Raw genomic sequence first — 20,407 nt, 5'->3', positions numbered from 1 at the left:
TTTCCTATATTTTCACTCATTTATATTAGCATGGACTCACGGGTATTTTATACTTTGGGTTATAATCCAATCCTATTTTATATTGTTGCTCTGACATTCTAGCATCACTGTAGGAATTTTTTTTTTTAACATTTATTTAGGCTGTGCCGGGTCGTAGTTGCAGCATGTGGACTCTTAGTTGCAGCACGGGGGATCTCGTTCCCTGACCAGGGATCAAACCCAGGCCCCCTGCATTGGGAGCGCAGAGTCTTACCCACTGGACCACCAGAGAAGTCCTGGAATTTTTTTTTAATTGCTTACTTCTCATTGCTGTAAGATGCTCCAGGCACCCTTGTATGCTTCCTACCCTAGTCCCAGAATTAGCCATTTCTCCGAGGAGCAACTCTTGGCTCTTTTTATTGGAGATAGCATTAGAAACCAAGGTGTACTGTTGCTAGTGGTTAAAATCATCTCAGTGTTTTGTTTTTTTTTTTTTTTGGCCATACCGCTCGGTTTGCGGGATCTTAGTTTCCCAACCAGCGATCGAACCCAGGCCCCAACCGGGGCCTCTGCAGTGGAAGGGTGGAGTCCTAACCACTGGACCACCTGGAAATTCCCTTTCTCTTTTAAAAAGGAAAAAAAAGTTAAAACCCCAATTCTTGTTTTGTTTACCTCTGACAAAACTAGGCTATATACAAGTTAGCTCCACAGTGTCTTCAACTAATGATCTTGAAAAGGTAAAGTCAATATGTGTCTGTGTAATGACCAGAGAGGGGGCTAAAGAAATCAGCATTCATGAAGTATGCCTCCCTTTATACCTCCGATATTGTAAAAACAAATTCCTCTCTTTTGTCTTAAACAAAAGTAGATACTGGTTCAAAGTGGGAATTGTTTTCTTATTAACTGCCCACATAAAACAGACCCTTTTATATAGCTATGAGAAAGGAATTTGTTCATTGTTTTTGCTATGGTAGGGGAAGAAGGAAGGCACAACATGAATCTTTTAGGCACTTTTTATTTTCCAAAAAAATTTGTCATTTATATATATAAACATCTCATTCTCTCAAAAAATTCTACAACTATACAGCTGTTTGCTCCATTATTTGCATAGGAAATGACCACAATACAAAAATAAGAGGGAAAAAGAAGCAAAACAGCAACCAACTTATGCTTTCCATGTAGGTATGTTTCCACGTATAAACATTTTGAAGCCTCTTACAAAATATTTACACCGTTTGTCATCTATTTACACGTTTTTAAGAGCAACTTTTCTAACAAACAAAACTATAATTTATCAAGTTATGAAAATTTTCTAAAAAATTTACTATATTACCACAAAATAAATAAAGATAAACAATATTTTAAAAACAAAATTAAATTTTCATTTCAATTAAGACCGCTTTTGGCATTTTGCTTATTCATTCTGCCCTTTGGTTGACAGCATCAGTGTCACATTACTATTTTATATTGCATATGTGTAGCACTTACTTCCTTAAGTTTTCAACATGTCATTTATAATTAAAGGCAGACACTGAGTCAGTATTAACAATAGATTAACTAAACTGCACTGTAATTTAGGTAAAATTACTGTGTCTCACTGTATATTACATGCAAAGTCGACATAAACTGGCATTTAACCAACTGTACTGCACGAGCAAACATCTCGATATATGAAACCTGCATCATAAATTCCATGTTTCCATATACGAAAAACTACATCATAAACTCAACATTGCCATGTGAAAACTACGTAAGTCCGTCTTTTTAAAAAATGATACTGTTCAGCTTGTTGTAAGAGGTTTAATTTTTGAATATTGTTAACTGTCTTTTAGCTCGAGTTCACAATTCATACAAAATGTCGCTCATATTTAAAATAAACAATCTGATTTTAATCAGTGCATGAAATCTGCTTTTGAAGTTCATTTGAATGATTATTATCTCTTCCCCCTAGAGAAATGAATTTGGTAAGGTTTTAAAAGGTATCTTACCACAGGTTCTAACTGTCAATGTATTCATGGTTATTTTCAAAAGAATTATTTATGATTTTTCCCCAAAAGAATCTTAGAAAACATGTAATAAACCTATAAAGCTGATTTGCATATTTACAAAATTTCGAAGAGCAAATATAGGCAACTCATATTTAAAAAAAAAAAAAAAAAGTTTGTTCAATGGCTATTTGGAATTGCCAGGTATGCTGCGCACCTCTAGAGAATTACCTAGTATTGAAAAAAACTCCTCTGATGTCAAGTAAAATCTTGACACACAATCCAGCCGACTTCCTGTGCCTGCCAACTGACTTGTTTACTAAACACTGTCACATTAAACGGTGGTGCTTTGGGAAGAACACTGCAAACACACCCTGCACGCCCAATCCGCACTGAGATGAGGCTGCCTGTCTGAGATGATTGGCATCTGCCTGGGTGAAGCCAGGTTACAGCAAGCATTCCAGATTCTGAAAAGGACCAAACACTTTGGTATTAATACAATGTATTCCCTGTTTTCTCAAATATACAAAATATACATTTCCAGTCTTTTGTTTTCGTTTTCATCTTTCTCTATATAGTTAAGTTTGTAGTTTAGAATTTTGCCAAGCGAGCGGAGGAGCGGCGGCAGGCGATACGCGGGTGGCGGCAGCGGCAGCTCAGTTCTGGTGCCTCTTCATGTGCAGGGCCAGGTGGTCCGAGCGGGAGAAGCTGCGGTTGCACACGCCGCACTGGAAGGGCTTGGCCCCCGTGTGCTTGCGGTAGTGTCGGGTCAGCTCGTCCGAGCGCGCGAACCTCCAGTCGCAGCCTTCCCAGGTGCACTTGTACGGCTTCTCACCTGTGCCAAGGGACCAAGAGGAGGAGGTGAAGGGATGACTCGGAACACGGACACAGGCAGTACTGCCTGCTAAGGCGTTTCTCTCAAACTCATGCTCCGAGGAGGGAAGTGTGCGAATTCCTTGATGAACTAAAAACCCCTCGAGTCATCTAGCACAGAGAGTCACTGTTTTGCAGAAGAGCACTTAATTACAGAGAGAAAAAGTATTCTGTCCATCAATACTATAAACTTAATGGACCACAACTGAGATCCTTTACTTCAACAAAGTGGTCCTAAAAGTTTCTGAATTAGCCACACTGGAACGTCCAGCACGTAAGCCAGAACACATGGCTTTCCAACATGGACTACCGGGCACTGGCTCTTTGAAATTCACTCCAGTACACATACGTACACACCTTCCCATTTTTCAGACTGAAGCAAACCAAAGCTGGAAAAAGAGTAAAGTTGAATGGTGCTAAAGCTTTATGCATTTGCCATTTAATAATTCCTCAACCAGATCAGAAAGTCTGGTACCGATAACTTCACTTTGGTGAAGGGTCATGAAACAGCCACAACAATTCTAACATTTGCTGATAAATGCATTTAGTTTTCCTCTGCAATGCATTGAGCCAAAAAGCAAAATTCACTTCATCAACGACGTGCCAAATGCATATTATATGCCAGGCACCGTCCTGAATGCTTAGGATAAAACAAAAATGCCTGACCTCATGGAGCTTGTATGTGTAACATAGAAAAGCCTCTAATTCAATCTTCCTGTTCTTTCACAGCTCTCTTCACTTAAATGGTGAATTGATATCTGAGTCGCTGCCCTATCCCTTGCAATCTGTATTTTTCTTAATGTTGTCTAAAGTTTGCTGGTTGCTAATCTTTCAAAACTACTCAGTATTGGCAGCCCAAAAGGATTCTGCCTATAGTGGCACCCAAAGAAACTCCCGGATGGTCTGGCAAAGGCCTTTGCTACCCTTCACTCCAGACCAGCTTCTGACTTCATGCAATTACCCTGCATCATTGCATATTTTTGATATACAAATAAAATTAATGTCACTTTTGGAAAAAAAAACTACTTGCTATTTATAAGGCAGTCGTAACTCCCAGTTTTAGAATTGATTAGTTCTATTTAATTAAGATCATGTATTCCTCTAAATAAATCCCCAAACCTAAGAACTTCTCACTGAGCATTCACTTGTAGTTCCTATATTTTTGCTTTATTTTGTTATGATTTTCCTTGAGTTTGTTTAAGATGAGAGCTTGTGAAGTCAATCTGCACATTAAAGTACTGCTGGCTTACTGCTGAGTTTTATATGGATAGCATTTTAAAACTCTGAGTAGCCAAACTCCTAAATTCCTTAAAACATTTTCTTCTGCAAGGGAAGAGGTGCTTTGAACACTGGTTACTCAGTACCACAATGAAATCCAACTACCTTTCTGCCTGATTTAGCAGGATCATATTCAGGAAGTTGTAAGATTACTCAACTGAGTCCAAATTTTAAAAGACATTGTTCACATCAACTGAGATTTCCACAGCTCGTGGTTAATGTATTTTTGCTGTCCTGATAACCACTCTTGACACCTGAACAAAATCCCATTAAGGACAAAGATGGAAGGGCCAGAGCAGCCCTCTGAATCTTGTACCAGTTACTTCCCAGGAGATTTCCTTTCAACTCCTGTGGTGTGCACCCCTTAGCCACCCTTTGCCTCTCCTCTCCTCTGCCTCTGAGCCAAGACACAGATATTTTTTGTGTTTTTAAGTCCCTTTTAGGTTCCTACTGCTCCATTTAAAAAAAATGCACACCTCAATACCTGAAATGTTTTTCCCCCCCTCAGAGTAAATTCAAAGAATTTAAGCTAATATACTTAAACCTTTTGAGTAACAAGAAATAAACCACTTTTCTTTCACTTATATTCACATGTAATCTGTTTAATACATAGAAACGTCTTAATGCCAGTTGTAAATGTAGCTATCACTCTTGTCGATGTAAATCAAACAGAAAAAATTAACCTTTTGCACACAAGTGTTTGTTTTTGTTCCCCGTGAAAAATAAATCACAAAAACAAACATGTTGGTTAAATACTTTACTGTCATTTAATGGGAAGAGAAAGTTATTTCTGATGTCTGAGGCAAGGAAAAAAATTCCTAAAGTGCCCCAAATTTAAAAGAAGTCATTCTAGTCTTTTGAATTGAATAATTAAATGGCAAGAGAACTGAATTTTCAAAGTTTATTTAAGAAACAAGGGACACTAGACTCTTTTTGTTCACTATTTTTACTGGCTAGGAAGCAATAAACTGCATCAGTATTTTTAAAAGTTTACTTTACTGATTGGTTGAAAAACGGTAGCCATGAAAATTCCTAAAACATTTGGGGTTTTGCTCTCAATTTATATGTATCTATAGATTATTCAGCCAAGAATACTACCACTGTCTGGACGTTAGTTATGGGGCCAGGGCTTCACCATAAAAGCAAGGACAACTATTCCCCACTTGAGGCAGTTTCTACGGGATTTGTTCAAGTGTCAACACGGCTCAAGTAAAACATTGTAGAGGAAACTGGTACCCAATTTTTGGCCAAATAGCAGATTCAGGCCTTTCTTCCTCAGCCAGAAACACTATGCATAGTACTTCTGGGAAACCAAACTAACTTCCTTTAAGTTATTTCAACAAGATAGAGCTTTCAAAAGTTTAATTGGATTTTTACAGAATCTCTTTCCAATACCACCAATTTAAAATATTTAGTTAAGCTCTTTCAACATCAACTGTATTTTTAAGTTCTCATGCTGTTAATGTGAAACTTTCCAAAGGCAAAAAGAAAAAAAAAGTGACAAATTTGTACAGCATGTAAAACAAGCTTCAATTATCTCAAATAAAGTATGTACTTTCTCATTCTCTTTTAAAATTACTAGGACTATTTTACTAGAAATCCCTGATCTTTTAAAAAATTGTTAAGTTACACATACATATGGGTCCATACTGATTAAGTCAATTAATGTTAAGCAAAAACATTACCAGTAGAAGAAGGGAGTAGGCAGAAGCAGACACTGAGCACATACTCCCAACTCAGGTACTTGTATCTCATTTATCCTCACAACACCTCCAGGAGTCAGAAGCAAAATGATGAGCTCCACGTTCAGAAGCCTGGCCTGCCACTTTTCCTCAATGTCCTGCCTACATCCTCCATTCGCAAACACTAATACACGCTCTATATGAATGACTTAAGCAACACAAAGATATTGTTCACCTCTATTTAAAGATTCTGAAGCCACTTGTGAAGCTCAGTTAATGACTAGCTTAATGGACTGAGAGCAGGCCTGAAATCACAGACGGTCTGAAGCACAGGACACACTCCGACTGAGCCATCCCTGGCTGGGCGGAGACCTGCTTTTCAGGACCTGTGGAGTCCTGAGAGCTGTTCTATGCTGGGACTGACAATCCCCAAATATCACCTAATGACGGCTCTCTTTTACCCCAGGCTAAAGGAACTTCAGTGGGTTAGCAGAACATGTCTGTAAAGTATTTGAAAAGTCTTTAGCGATGTTTTTTCTTCTGCTGAATAGATTAAGAAATGACTTTTGAATCTACCACAATAGAATGGGAAAAGTTTCTCTGCTCTGCTGAACATACTCAATAGACTCACACCAAGGCCTTTCCCTAGAATGTTCTACACAGATTCTTCTAACAAAAGAAAAATATCACAGATGGCAATATTTATCTTACAATAGTTATTTTAGGTAACGTTTTTGTTACAGCAAATTTGTGTACCTGGTTTCCTTCCTGATGGCTAAAAAATAAATCCAATCAATTACGTTTGACAGAGGCCCAAAATCATCAAAATTCAAGTCAATGTTTAGTAAAGGAGAGTATAACCTGTACTGATGAGTGTAACCTGTACCAAGCGACTTGCAAAACACAACGAATAAGACTTGGTCTCTGGCCTCAAAGAGCTTAACATCCATATTCTATTCTGACTGTTAAAGTGGAATAAAATTATTTCAATAGTCAATACTTAAGCTTAATTCTTAGAATTTGAGTCCTTGATGCTCAAATTGGGCTCTTATTTCAGGAGGAAAATATTTTCATGCAATTCAAGAATAATTAGATCTTTCCCATCATTAGCGACTTAAGGAATTTAGAGCTGAAACAGTATACATTCTAATAAAAGGATAAAAAAAAAGAAGCTTTAATCCAAGATTAAATAAACTCATAGGGAAATGTTAGGTATCTTAAAAAACAGATAAAGCAAGATGATTTGGGCTCATTAATTCATATTTCTATATATCTATGTCAGTAATTTTCCATTAAAAATCTTTTTATTAAAGGTCATTGCAGAACATCTCCTACACCTGGCAACAGAAGGGTAGGCAGTTCATTTCAAAGATCTGTATTGCCAGTATTTGCAAAATGCACCTAATGTTTACTAGATATAGTATCCCTGTCAATAACGTACTCACTTTAAGGAGGCTAATTAAAAGGATATATTAAGAAATTCCCTTCTTTCTCCCTGTGTATCTTTAAAATCGGACTCACCTGATTCCTTCTAGAAAACCTCTGAACAGTCCAAGAGAAATCATTCCACTTCTCTATATCCCCATCATCACTTAAATGTGATTTAAATGACTGATTTACACTGGCACAGATATTGCTGAATGAAGGCTTCAAATAGCTGTATTTTGCCTCCTTAACTAGCCATGAAAGTTCCTCAAAGGCAGAGACTGTCTTCTATTGCCTCACTTCTCCTCATGCACCTTTGGTTAATCACGTTTGGCCCAAGGCTGACCAACTTGGGAATTTTCATTCACGAAAAGGAGGGAAGGTATAAGAGACAGGGAAGCATCTAGTGTGAGGCCACCATATTGTGTCTTTTTTTTCTACGAACCCACCGGCAGCAGGGCTTTGCCTGGTTCTGTTTTGCTGAGGACCACTGAGTGTAATCTGATTAAAGGTACATTTAGGCGAGAACCGTACTTTTTAGCCTCTTCCGAAGGACATGTTCAGAATCAGTTGATTATCCATCCTGAAGTTGTCCAAGGATAAATCAACTATGTAAATGAGCTTTCCTTTCCAGAACTGGACTGGATTTGGTGAAAACCAAGCAGTTGTGGAGCCCCTAGTGCTGGCCAAAGGCAGCCAGGGAACTGCTACACCTGAAGGGGACAGGGGTGGGTGTGATATCCTGGGTGACAGGATATCTCTACCCCAGCAGGACCAATCTCTAGGCACCTAAGCTCCTCTCTGCTACTTCTCCTAGGGGTTCTGGACAAAAACATCCTCTATCATTGATAGTGTTAATGAAATACCAATTCCTGAGTCTCCTGACAAAAAGACAACATTCAGATTCACCTTCTTGTAATAAGAGCCCAAACCAAATTTTTTTTTAAAAAAAGCAAAGTCTTGGTGAAATATTTTACCTTCTCCTTTTTAACCAAACCAGAAAAATTCTGTTTTCATTTTTCTAGCACTGAATGAGTACTAGATATCCTTTCCTTTAATTTGCACTTAACGTGGTTACCTTGACCTGCAGATTCTTCCCAACTCTTAAAGGTTTATATTTATAAAGTAGTCAAAAGTATTTTCTTTTGCCCCGATGTTTTTTTATGAAAGCTACCTATGGTGTACTTCTAAAACAGTAACTCACCCTTAATCAGAGTTGTTAAAGATCCTTGAATATAAATAATACAGGCTGACAGAATAGGAATGCTGCTACAGAGACACTTACTGAAGTAGGACATTACTTTGTTTCTAATCTTTCACCTGAAAAGACGTAGCTCATCAAGTCAACAACTATTACTTTCTATAGAGCTAAAAATATCTGCCAAAGTAAAAACCTTTGGTGATTAAACCATTACTTTAAAAAAAAACTACATTCTCACTACCTTCACAGCTAACTGTTTCTGTCTCAACTTCAGCAATTCTATTTAATCCATCTATGAACCACCTTCTCCCACTAATTTATAAAAACAGAAGAAGAGATTCTCTTTGGATCCTCCACAAGATCAGTCAAAAACGTTTACTTAATCAAATTATACTTAACCTTCCATAAGCTTTATCATCTCAAAATAACGTTTAATCAATTTCCTATGTAAATGTTTTTCGGATGAAAGAACAAGTCCCAAAAGCAAAGTTTAATCTTCCCAGTGAGTCATTAAAAAGAAATTGTTTCTAAGCTTTCACGCTCATAAATACCTTTCCAGGGGTCTGAACCAGAGAATCTCTTTAAGCCACTATTTTTTTTGTTTACATTAACTTGAAATTGTCAATATAGAAAATAAATTTCAAAGCTGCAAACAAAAATAATTTAAGAATGTTTAACTAGTAACATATAACACAGGCTAAATGTGATACTTTTTCCTGCATAGTTTTCAAATATGGACTCAAAAAAATCACTGAGCACTAAATAATTTCATGCTGCAAAACTTCTTCGCCTCTACAGATAACACAGGTTACACATTTAACCAATATTGATCTCTAGATCCAAACTGCATGATCTCCACTAAGGCCATATATACAATCATACGCTGATTTTAGCTCTAAATCATCTTTTAAGGAAATGAAGTCCTTCCTATATTTTTTAAGTGTTTTACCACTTCCCACAGTTCCACAAAAGGAGTAACTCATGCTCAGAACATTATGAATGTTTTCTATTTGTGGGGAAGTGTTACAAATCAAAATACCTTTATTATCAACACGGTCAGTATTTTAAAATAAAAATCCATACCTAATATATTTAATGGATAATAAGTGTAGAGCAAGGCACTAGACAGGAATTTATATCTAAGGATTTTTTAGTACCCAAACTGAAACTAAAATCAATGCTTCGCAATAAATCTCTAGCAGAGATTCTGTATTTTAAAGTATACATGGTAACATCTTAATATAAATGTCATTAGAAAAGAAAGTGTTCTACAGAGCAAGTAAGGCAGAACGTAGGAATTTAGTCTCTTTACAAGTAGGCTTGGGCTCAAAATCTTTGCAAGGCTTACTGTGAAATTCTTTCTTAAACAAGGAATCCCAAATACAGCTCACTGTGAGATTCTAACAGGATAGTGCTTCACCCACAGTCCATTTTGTGTTGTTATGTTATTTATGTTTCCATTTTCTTCTGTGGGGTGTTTCCAATGGTCCTTTTCTTGTCAACCCATGGCAGGGCGTTCTGGGGTCATTTAGTCCCCACGTGGCAGCCCGTGCAGAGTCTGGGTCTAAGGGATACTGGAGCCCAGTGCGTGTGCTGCTCAGATTCTGCACAGATGCTCGTTTTCTGCCCGGCTCCAGACAGCTGACAAAGGACCTTAAAATGTTACCATACCCGCTTTTCCCAACTGCTTTAGTATATACTCTAGGGTTAAGTGTACAGCCATACATGTGACTAAAACTACTCAGATTTCAAACATCTGTATTCAGAGTTCACTATTTACTTCTTCAGAACTCTTTCTTTGGAAAGTAAGTACTTTTTACTAATGTGTAAACACAATTTTCAAAGAAATTTCCACACTCATGAAACCAGTATCAGATGATGAGAAATGTTTTCAATTTCTTGCAAATTTTTCTTTGTTATATATAGTCTTAACTTTTTCCTATATTTTGGCCCCAAGCCTGTGCTCAGAAGTTTTTAAAATCTTCACTACGAAATTAAAGACAGTAAGATGTATGAGCAGAAACAACTATACTGCTGGTTGCAGCAGAATATTCTTTTTGATTTATGAATCAGTTTAACAGTCACCTTGATTTGTAAGGGCAGAATGGTATGTGAATCTCTTTTTTAAAAAGGTGCTTGGGAGCAGCTTTCAAATGATGGCAATGGGTAAAGCCCCTTGTACACGTCATGAGGCTTACACAAATTTCAGTAGAATGTTCGAATTTAAATGGTGTTAAGAGTGCAAATAATTTTATTTGGAAATATACACTTCTTGACACTGTTGCCTAGAAGCAGCCATAATTATTTCTAACCAGAGGCATGACATGTATATACACACACTACAAATAACACACAAACACCCCTACACACGTTTAAGGGTACCCGTATAGGCTTACAAGTATGGTACCACATGTATATAAAGATGTAGCATGTTTTTAAGTGAAATAGTTTTTTCCCTAGAAAAGAGGAAACATCCGTTTCAGGTATTCTGTCTACCCATATATAGAACTTTTTATTATTTGCATATTCTTTCTGAATAAAGAAATCGAAGTGTATAAACTTAGAAAAACTTGAATGCTATGAGACTTCTGGTTCAAGAAACTGATTATTTTCTACTCTTTCATCCCAAATATTTTTAAAAAGGTCTTGTTTTGGAAGGACTATTTCCTTAGGTTCAATTTTTAAGTCAAGAAGCATTTGCAATCTAAAAATCCAGAATATGCAATTAAATAGAACTCAGGCATAGGCTGTTTTAATTGCTTAAATCGTTTTTAAAACATAAGGTAACTTGACATTTTAAAGCAATCACAATTATATTCCAAAGAAATCCTAGGGTCCTTCACATTCTGCCTGCCAAATGGCAATCATTTCAAAAGTCATTTTTTATTTTTGATATCAAAAACAAGATCGACCTTCCCATATAAATTGTTTTTAAAGTCCCCTAACAAATTGTCAGGGGAGGTGGGAAGGGGGTGGGCGGGAGAGAGAAAGAAAACAAAAATCTAATACATGAGAGCAGTTACTTAGAAATACCTGGGCCTTTAAAGGAAGAAGAAGAAAAAAAAAGACTTTGCTGGCTTCAGATACATTCATTAAAAAACAACAAGCAGGGAGGGGAGGATGCAATGAGAGAGCACAGGTAATTTTCAAAGGCATTGTCTAGAAACTAGAAATGAGGAGAAAACAACCTCAATGCTCTATGATTACCCAAGAACGGGTTTAGCCAGATGAACAAGTCTGCTACAAACCCTCCCCAAGGCATCTGAAAGGCTATCAAACAAAACTTTATTAAACTGGATTACAGGGTCTCACTCATCAGATGTCGATGGCCACACATTTATGATCTGGTGAAAAAGTCGATGCATGGGTCCCAAACTAGGCCTACATCTTCTTTTTAGTTGTTTTTTGTTTTTTTTTTAAGTACGAGCATTGTTAAGACAACCCACTATTAAATTTCTCTGCCAGCAGGTCAAGTTCCAGACTCCTAGGTATAAGCATTCAGAGCACTAAACCCTGACAGGGGTTGCAAGGCCACTTAGATATGCTCTGACTACATCCCTGCAATAAGCAGTTGATTACATCGTTATATAGTATCGCCCTCCTCTTTTATTAGGAGACTTTAACCTCAGGAGAAACGTGTTCTCTCCTTTCTATCTCCTGTTTCAAGGACTTTCAAAGGAAAATAAAACAATCGTTCAGAAGTTTTGAAGTTATTTCCTCTTCTCCTTAATCAAAATTCAAGTAAAAACCCATTTTCAATGTTTCCTTAATATATAACACATGAAGGATAGTTTAGTATTTCTATAGGGAATGTTTTCATGGCCTTGTCATATGTATTCTGAAAACTTCAGGTTGAGTTTATATGCTTAATGGCTGTTTGTTTAACTATAAATATAACTTCTACTTTGGGCTGCTGAGGTAGGATCTTTCCTTTTACATAATCAATCTGTCTCTATCTAAAAACTTTGGGCCGGATTAACCCATTGGTTTCACTGATAAATACATGAGATGTCTTTTCTTTAAAAGCAATTGCTCAGAAAGCCCTGGAACCTACCACGTTGTCGCCAACACTATTCAGGTTTGAAGAAGTAGTGTTTATCATTGCGATATCAAGTAATACTTCCTAACGTGCATACAAAATGTCTGCAGCCATATTCCTCTTAGAGCTCGATCTCAGCACTGACCTTTGTTCAAAGGCTTTTACTTTTTAATGCAGCAGTTAAGAGATAACTGTTTCATTTATCAAAACTCAATTTCCATAGTAACATCCAGCCTGGGGAGATTCAAGTCCTCAGACTAATCCAACAACCCATTCAAAGGAACTGTTGAATACTTTGGTTTCCATAGCAATGATGGAATAAAACATTTTGCTAGGTCATTGCTTTGCTTAGCAAACTTATTCTCTGAACTTTAGGTTAAAGCTGCATTTACTGAGAGAAAAAAAACAAAACATCACTTTGTATAGGTTCCTCCCTTTAGAGCTATCCTTTTAAGAAAATCACGAACAGTAACCACCTATATATTTGCAAATACTTTGGGTACTTGGAGGCTTTTACAGCTTGCCACCTCGTTTCGTCCTCAAATGAGTTCTGATGTAAAGTTTTAAAATGAAAAAGCATTTTTAAATGATTGCATAGATCTGACAAGATATGTATTCACAAAATTATAGGGGCTAAACATGTTAAACACGGATGAGATATAAGCTAGAATAAAGATAAAGTCTCTCCGATGTATAAAATACGGGCTGGGGTAGGATGTAGAGTAACTTTTAAACCATGACCCCAGTTTTGCCTGATTTTAATACTCTGCAATTTCGACCCTACCTTTCACCAAGCATGGAAAACATGCTAAACGCAGATATTTTAGGTTAAGGTGAAACTAAAGATAATGTATTCAGCAGTTATGCTTTACATGCTAAATAGAAAAGGTTTTAGTGTTTGATATAGTTTTATAGAAGCCAACTGATTTGCTGCGGAGGGAGAAAATGAGTTACATTTTTTCCTTCAAGATAGGAATAGCAGTGCCATTAAAGTTTTAAAATCCATTAGTAAACTTCGTTGTTTATGTTTGCGAGCAATTAATTCTACGTGAGGTGACAGGGCAAGGCCTTAGTGAGGGAACGTCAGCCTTCCTGGAACCAAACTTTTTCACTGAACTGAATTTTGAGCCAGGCCAGTGCTGAAAAGGTAGGCCATTAAAAAAGTAAAAGTTGAAAGAAGAAAGAAGAGATCAAACCACGTGTTGGCTTTTAAAGGATGAATACCACTTAACACTGTTTACAAAACTCACAGAATTAACAAGAAAATTAACATACCAGTATGAGTCCTCAGATGAGCTTTTAAATGAGAAGATTTTGTATAAACTTTTGTGCAGCCTAAAATAAAGGAGAAGAACAGCGTGTCATTCTGGAGATCCTTTTGCAATCTTTACATTTGATGACTCGGTGTTTAAAATCTGGCTTTAAAGAAGAAATCTCTCACACAAGGAGGTATTTGAAACTTCAATTTTAAGAGATGTCTTAAAGCATACTCCCCTACTACCTGATTAAAGGTATAATGTGATTTGCTTTATGTATCACTTTAGCATAAAGAGAGCAGGCAATCAAGCCAAGCTACAAATGGGAAATGTGTGCTTATACCAGTAGCTGCTTTATACTAACTAGTAACACATACTTCAGTGATTTAAAAACTTTTAATGGCTCTAGAGCTGACAATGTTAAACCATTATCCAAGATGACTGCAATTTTCTGTACTCCCACATTTCTTGTTTTTTCATTTAGTATGTCATGCCATATCATGTATAATAAATTAAACCCTGTATTAATCATAAACTAGCTTATGCCAGCAACTTATAGATATATTCATAACCGTCATCAGTTTATATTTTGGGCCACGTATCTCATTCAAGAATGAGCATATGTTCACATGCTATCAGAACCAACCTTGAAATCTATTCTGTAGATAGTTCTGTCTTGTAGCAACCTACTCTTCATTCCCACCCCTTATTTTCCCCTACCTTACTTAAGTAATCCCTTTTCAGAGAACTTAATGTAGAATTAACAACTCCAATTTAGATTGCTACAGTAAACAAAGAAAATGTAGCAAGACTCTAAGGTATATAATATTAAAGAGAAAAAAGTCCAAAGTAATCTTTTTTTCCAAACATTCCAGACTTTTTAACACATCACATAAACACTAGGTAACTAAATGGTTACAAACTTGGGTAAAGCACAGAGACTGGGATGCGACAAGAACAGAGTAGGTGAATTTTTTTTTTTTATTGTCAAGCACTACTCTCCCGTGTAAAAAGGCACACACAAACACACACTAAATACACATATCGATGCTTCAACCAGGTAGGATCACATACCCGGATAATCGCAGTAGTGGATGCGTCGTTTCTCCAAATCGGGGTTACTCCTTCTATTGTATCTGACAGGCTGGATGTTTTGCGAAGTAACTGGCAGGGTGGCAGGTAAATTTGGATTATGAATTGCCAGTTTAGAAGCAATTGTAGCAGCATAGGATGGAGGTGGGGTTAAATTCTGGAGCATCTCTGCTTGTCTATCTGGACTTCCAGGCTCTGAGCTTGGTGGTGACGGGGGGAAGTAAGTGGCCTGCTGGGAAAGAAACTGACTTGGCATGGGGTATGTGCAAGGGGGCATGCTCTGGAATTGCTTCATGGCAGTCTGCGGGACGGCAGAGGTGTGAGTGTTAAGACCCGCCATGGCGGCCGACACTGAAACATTAAGACTGTCCATCACTGCTGTCTGGTTTGTAGAACTGGGCATATCTAGATCCGGTGTATTCAGGAGCTGGTACAGGTGGCCCTGCTGGGGAGGGACAGAAAGATGAAGGTCTGGTGTAGGAAGTTCTTGTTTGATGAAAATATTGTTCACCTCTGGAGCTGCGGTCTGGTGGGAGCTGAATATACTGGTGAACTCAGGGAGGGCCTGGGTCGGGGCCGGAGGAGGGGCTGTCGTTTCACTCTGGTGGCTGAAAATGGTAACAGGTTCTGTCTTGATGTGTGTTACGCACGGTCTCTGGGATTTGTAGAGGCCAGTTCTCAGGTGAGTGATGTCGGGGAGGAAGACGTTCATGTTGATACTGTAAGGTAACCCTTCACTGTCAGTGAAGAACTGGTCTACGACTGAGGCACTGTCTCGTCTATACTTTTTATGCTCTGGAATTATAGAAACTGGAGGAAGTTGAGGTGTCAGATACTTCTCCATTTCACATCTTGTCTAAAAAAGAAGAGATACAAACATGTATAATCCACCCAATTCATCATCTCAGGAAGGACAAACTGTGCTTACTAAAAATTCCCCCCAACAATCCTTATGAAAAGTACTAAGGCAAACTCCTAAGTGTTGCTTATAAACATATCTGGTTTATTTGTCAATTGTGTAACAAAATGGTTCACCAAAAACTTACGAAACTGTGTTTAACAAGTATTTGGTAAAATAGCCCCCAATCAACCCCAGATAAAAAGTGAAAGAGACAAACCAAGAAGAAAAAGGAAGCAAACAGAAAAAATATTCCTTTCTGATGCAATAATAAAATATACTTTATCATCACTCACGTACAAGCAGGGTTCCCTGCCCCATTACATTTAAGTTTGCAGCTGAAATACATTAGTGTAATATGGCCAAATTACCTTGATTCTGTTTATGTCATACAGGTAAATTCAGTGTTTAAAACAGAAAGAAAAAAAAAAAACCAGCAAACCTTAACCATAATATTGAAACATTTCTCTCTCTCTCTCCTTTTTTTTTTTTTTTTGCTTGGGTAGATATTGCTAAAATATTTAATATAAAACATATTCCTTGGCTATTTCAGTGCCTTTTCCATTTTATAGTTCAGTGGAAACTTAAATACAATGTCTTGAGCAAAACATAGTATCCACTGAAAAGAACAAACCAACTTCACCCTTCACCATTTGATCTAAACGTTGATTTTAATCAGCAGATTCTGTAATTGGTTAATATGATAATGAAATGTTCCTATTCATATCCCTATCTAAAACAGATCTTTAATTACCTAGGGGAAAACCATTCCCTTGGTAGAGTGGTGCTAAGGGGCCCGTGGGTGGGGATAGGCTGCCTGTCGCCAGCACAGTCATCAGCCAAAGATTTATCGTGTGCTCCTCAGTGGGCCAATGCTACATTCCCCCTCACTCTGTAAAAAGCTCAACCTTATCCTCTTGTGTCTTCTAAGCAGCAAACTGACAAATAACCAAATCATTTTAAAATGGTGATTTTTTTTTTTTAGGACACAACCCAGCTTGTAACTGGTCTCCTCCGTCTTTTCCAGCTATCGTTTTTCCTGGTATAACATAAACTTCTACAATTTTTTACACTGAAAGGAAATTTCAACAGAAAAAACCCCCACAAACACACACAAAACACCCCAAACTAGATGCTCATAGAACGATCAACCACGGTATCCTAACCAGTGAATAATACAGTCATTTTCTGCTACTACTTAATTTCAAGTGTTTCAAATCAGACCCCGAATCATTCGGTGTGGATACAGACCGTGTCTCCCGCATAGACACGATTTAAAAATAAAAATTAACGCTCTGGTTTTGTGAGTCACTTCTCTGACAAATGCCACTGCCCTTTCACAGCACTGCGACACTCGCAGACCTCCCGGAGCAGAAGCTGGGTAGCAAATACACAGTGTACCAAGGGGCTATTAAATGAGGCGTCTTGAAATAAACCGAACTAAACCCTTTCGTGCACTTCACTCCCATGGTGGTTAGTGGTTTCTGATTTTAGCTCTTCCAGCTGTTTGCATGTGGGTATGCTTCCAATTTTTTTTTTTTTTCCTTGGGACAGGCTAAAAGTCCCGGGAAGTTTTTTCTGGGCTATATGACTCCCTGCGTGGGCGAAAGAAACAGGCGGTTGCTCTAATTCGGCTGCCGGGCAAGTGTAAAAGCCAACTGCCAGCTTTCATCGAGGCTCCAAGAGGAAATTTACACGCACATGAAGAAACCAACAACCCCCGGTCTTTCTTTGTCTTTCTTTTTAAGGAAAAATAAGCGCTCCAACACCACCTTAGCTTTCCCAACTCCCGTTTCCCAAAGGCAGCCCTACGATAGCGTCTAAAGCAGGTTGCACCAAGGGATATGAAACTAGCACCCCCGAGGGGCCTCCCTACAGCACCCTGATTTGCGTTTCCACTGAACCCGGGACGGCGTGGGACGGGGGTGGGTAGGGGGAGAGTCCAAGGCCGGGGCAGCGGCAGGAGGCGGGATTAAGAGGACACGCGGAATCGAAGCGAAGTAGGGCGTGAGGTACGAGGTTTCATCCCCCGAGTGGAAGAAAAACAACTAAGGTGCGTGTGAGCACCAGTTCCCTCCTTACCCTTTCCCGGACAGAGCCGCCAGGGCAGATTCCCCTTGGACCCTCCCCTTCAGGTACCCCCACCTTCTCCCGGCGAAAAGCGAGTGCCCGGCCAGGAGGGCAGGGCGGGGCTGCCCCCCAGACCCGGGCCGCGGTGCGCCCCGACGCGCGCCCCAGCCTGGAGCGGCCCCTGTCGCCCGCGCGTCGCAGCGGCGGGACACGCCCGAGTCCCGGGAGGGAGGCGGAGGGAGGGAGCAGCTCTTCCTACCTGGACCAGCTCCTCGGCTGGCAGTCTCGGGCCGGCGGCGGGCGGCGGCGCCGGCTGTGGCGGCGCGGGCTGCGCCTGCGGGTGGTGATGCGAATGCTTCAGCTCGTCGCCGGGGAAGAGCGCCGCGTCGCGGGCCGGGTTCGCTGCGCCCAGCACGGGCTTGAGCTGAGCGAACACGGGCTCGTCCTGCGGGGGCGGCGGCTGGGGCATAGGTCCCAGGCGGGCGCTCATGGTCAGCACCCGCGTAGCCATGGGAACTTGGGGGTCGGCTCCGGGCGCGGGGTGCGGGTTGAGCGAGCTTCCCACGTCGCCCACGCTGACTCGGGCCGGCGAGCTCGGCGCGGGGCGGCGGGCGGAGGAGGGTAGGCTCCGGGTGGACCCTTCAACTCACACCAGGCGCGGTTTTTGAAGGCGCGCACGAAAACCCAAACTCTTCCGCTCCGCCTCGCGTGAACGCCGATGTCCTCCCGGCGACCACTTTCTCCCGCCCCGCCCCGCCACGCTCCCTCGCTCCCCCGGAGCCCGCTCCCGCCACGGCCGGTGTCCCCGAGCGAGCTGCTAGCGCGCGTACCTGCCCCGCGACTACTGACACTTGACGCCCGCCTCTATTTTACCCAACTCTTGGGGGGCGGGGCCCAGCGGCGAGACTGGCAGCGCTCCGGCGAATCCCGAGGCCCCGAGGCCGGCCGGGCCGGAGCGACTAGCCTATGAGAAAGGAGAAGCTTGCCCAGAGCTCCGCCTCCGCCGGGCGGACCGCACCCCTCTCGGGCCACGAGCTTCGCGCGCAGGGCGGCCGCGCAGTTTGTACACAACTTCTGTGACAGATTGGGCTGGCGGAGCTGGGGGCGGAGGAAGGAAAGAAGCGGGTGGAATCTGGGGAAGAGAGGGAATTCGGGTGGAGACGTGGAGGGAGATCTCTACGGACTGTTCTCTGCCAGGCTTAGAGAGAAAAAAGAGTTTTGCAGGTCTTAGGTGTTGTGCAAGGACCTGAAACTCACAAGCTGAAACCTAGAAGGCAGCTAGGTGCGGGCGCTAGGGTTTTGAAGAGTTTTGTTTAATGAGCGTGTATTTTTAAATATACAAAATGTACTTTCTTTAGCGCAGAACTAGGGGCGGTGTGATAAATTTAAAAACAGCTCTTGTCTCTGTGTATCTTTAGCAGTGAATATATCCATTTAGCAAAGCAAATTTGGAATGTCCTGAATAAAAGTTTTAATGGCAAGTATTTTTTTAAGTCCTTACATAAAAGCTTTTTTTTTTTTCCCTACAGTATTTAAATGAGTAGGAGTAGTTTTCACACACACTTCAACTTCGTATCCGTGTATGGAGAGGAGGGGGATGGGTCATATGAATTTTGAAGTTTTTAATATTTACACTGTTGATTCTAGCCAAAGCATGCAATCTAATTTAAGCACTGACGACTAGATGAAACGTATTTAAATAGACATTACATCTTTGACTTATTTTTGCTACCACTGTGTGTTCAAAAAGTGGAGTTTAGTATTTACAAAACAGAAACGTAGCACATTTACCTTTCACCATGGCACCTACTCCTACGAAAAGGCAACCAAAGAAGCCACAAACGTTAGACAGGCAGCAGCTCTGAAAACTGGGAATCCAAATTTGTAGGAAAGTAATAGCCAAAATATATCACTGTCCATTGACTGTGTTATAATGGGAAGGTGAATTTTTGCCAGCAATCACCTAAGGAAAGCACTTTCCTTAATCTTTAATGTTCTTGTACAAGATTTTTATCTGGCTTATTGGGAAGCCGTTAACAATACACTGAAATAAAAATGCCTGGAATATTACTACATATGTGTATATATGGTGACAGAACACTATACCATTAGACATTTTTACATATACAACATCACTTCACGGTAAGGCAGCTTTTACAAAAAAGAGTTCTTAGGAAAATGTTCTCCTCAAGAAGTGAATCTAACAAAGATAGGGATCTCGTTTCAGTGTGTAGATTAAAAAAGTTTATATACACAAAGTGTTACAGGTGTTTATTATTAGAAAACATAAAATTATGCTGTAAAAAATATTTTTTCTCCTTTTCATTCTGTTCTTGTTAATGATTCATTTTTAGAGCTGTGATCACTGATTTCAGAGAATGGTTGACGACTACTTTCATGTTACCAAAGTATTATTTAATGTGTTTTGGCAAATTTTTTTCTAAGCAATCTCACACCATCCACCTTCACCTTTAAAAAGCCGCCCTGATTTTCTCTGATATTGAACCCAATTATATAATTAAATAATTTAGAAACAGATTATAGAATTGGTATGGGATTTAATGTAACTTTAAAAAAAAATTGAACCTTGCAAGATTTTTAGTACTTAATGCTAATAACATGATCAAAC

The 20,407-nt window shown here is 39.7% G+C and overlaps 1 protein-coding gene across 1 annotated transcript; it reads right to left on the bottom strand.

Annotated features, from left to right (window-relative positions):
* Window positions 1–976: 976 nt before the first annotated feature.
* KLF5 (KLF transcription factor 5) lies at window positions 977–18,613 on the bottom strand. Its single transcript, XM_019921040.2, has 4 exons — window positions 18,038–18,613; window positions 14,793–15,666; window positions 13,738–13,797; window positions 977–2,799 (listed from the first exon to the last, which is right to left on the bottom strand). The coding sequence occupies exons 1-4, from the start codon at window positions 18,287–18,289 to the stop codon at window positions 2,621–2,623; spliced, it is 1,365 nt and encodes a 454-aa protein (XP_019776599.1). The 5' UTR covers window positions 18,290–18,613; the 3' UTR covers window positions 977–2,620.
* Between the last annotated feature and the right edge of the window lie 1,794 nt (window positions 18,614–20,407).

This window comes from Tursiops truncatus, chromosome 18, assembly GCF_011762595.2.
Source record: "Tursiops truncatus isolate mTurTru1 chromosome 18, mTurTru1.mat.Y, whole genome shotgun sequence".
Classification (NCBI taxonomy): Eukaryota; Metazoa; Chordata; class Mammalia; order Artiodactyla; family Delphinidae; genus Tursiops; species Tursiops truncatus.
The sequence above is the reverse complement of the archived record's forward strand: the minus strand, read 5'-3'. Positions and strand labels throughout refer to the sequence as shown.

Bases quoted from the DNA above. Each gene is read 5' to 3' on its own strand.
- KLF5 (XM_019921040.2), bottom strand. From the start codon at position 18,289: ATGGCTACGCGGGTGCTGACCATGAGCGCCCGCCTGGGACCTATGCCC. The intron at 15,667-18,037 runs GTAGGAAGAGCT...CTTCTTTTTTAG, and splicing joins CAGCCGAGGAGCTGGTCCAG to ACAAGATGTGAAATGGAGAA. The intron at 2,800-13,737 runs GTATGTTAATTT...CCCTTGGCACAG, and splicing joins TCATCTGAGGACTCATACTG to GTGAGAAGCCGTACAAGTGC.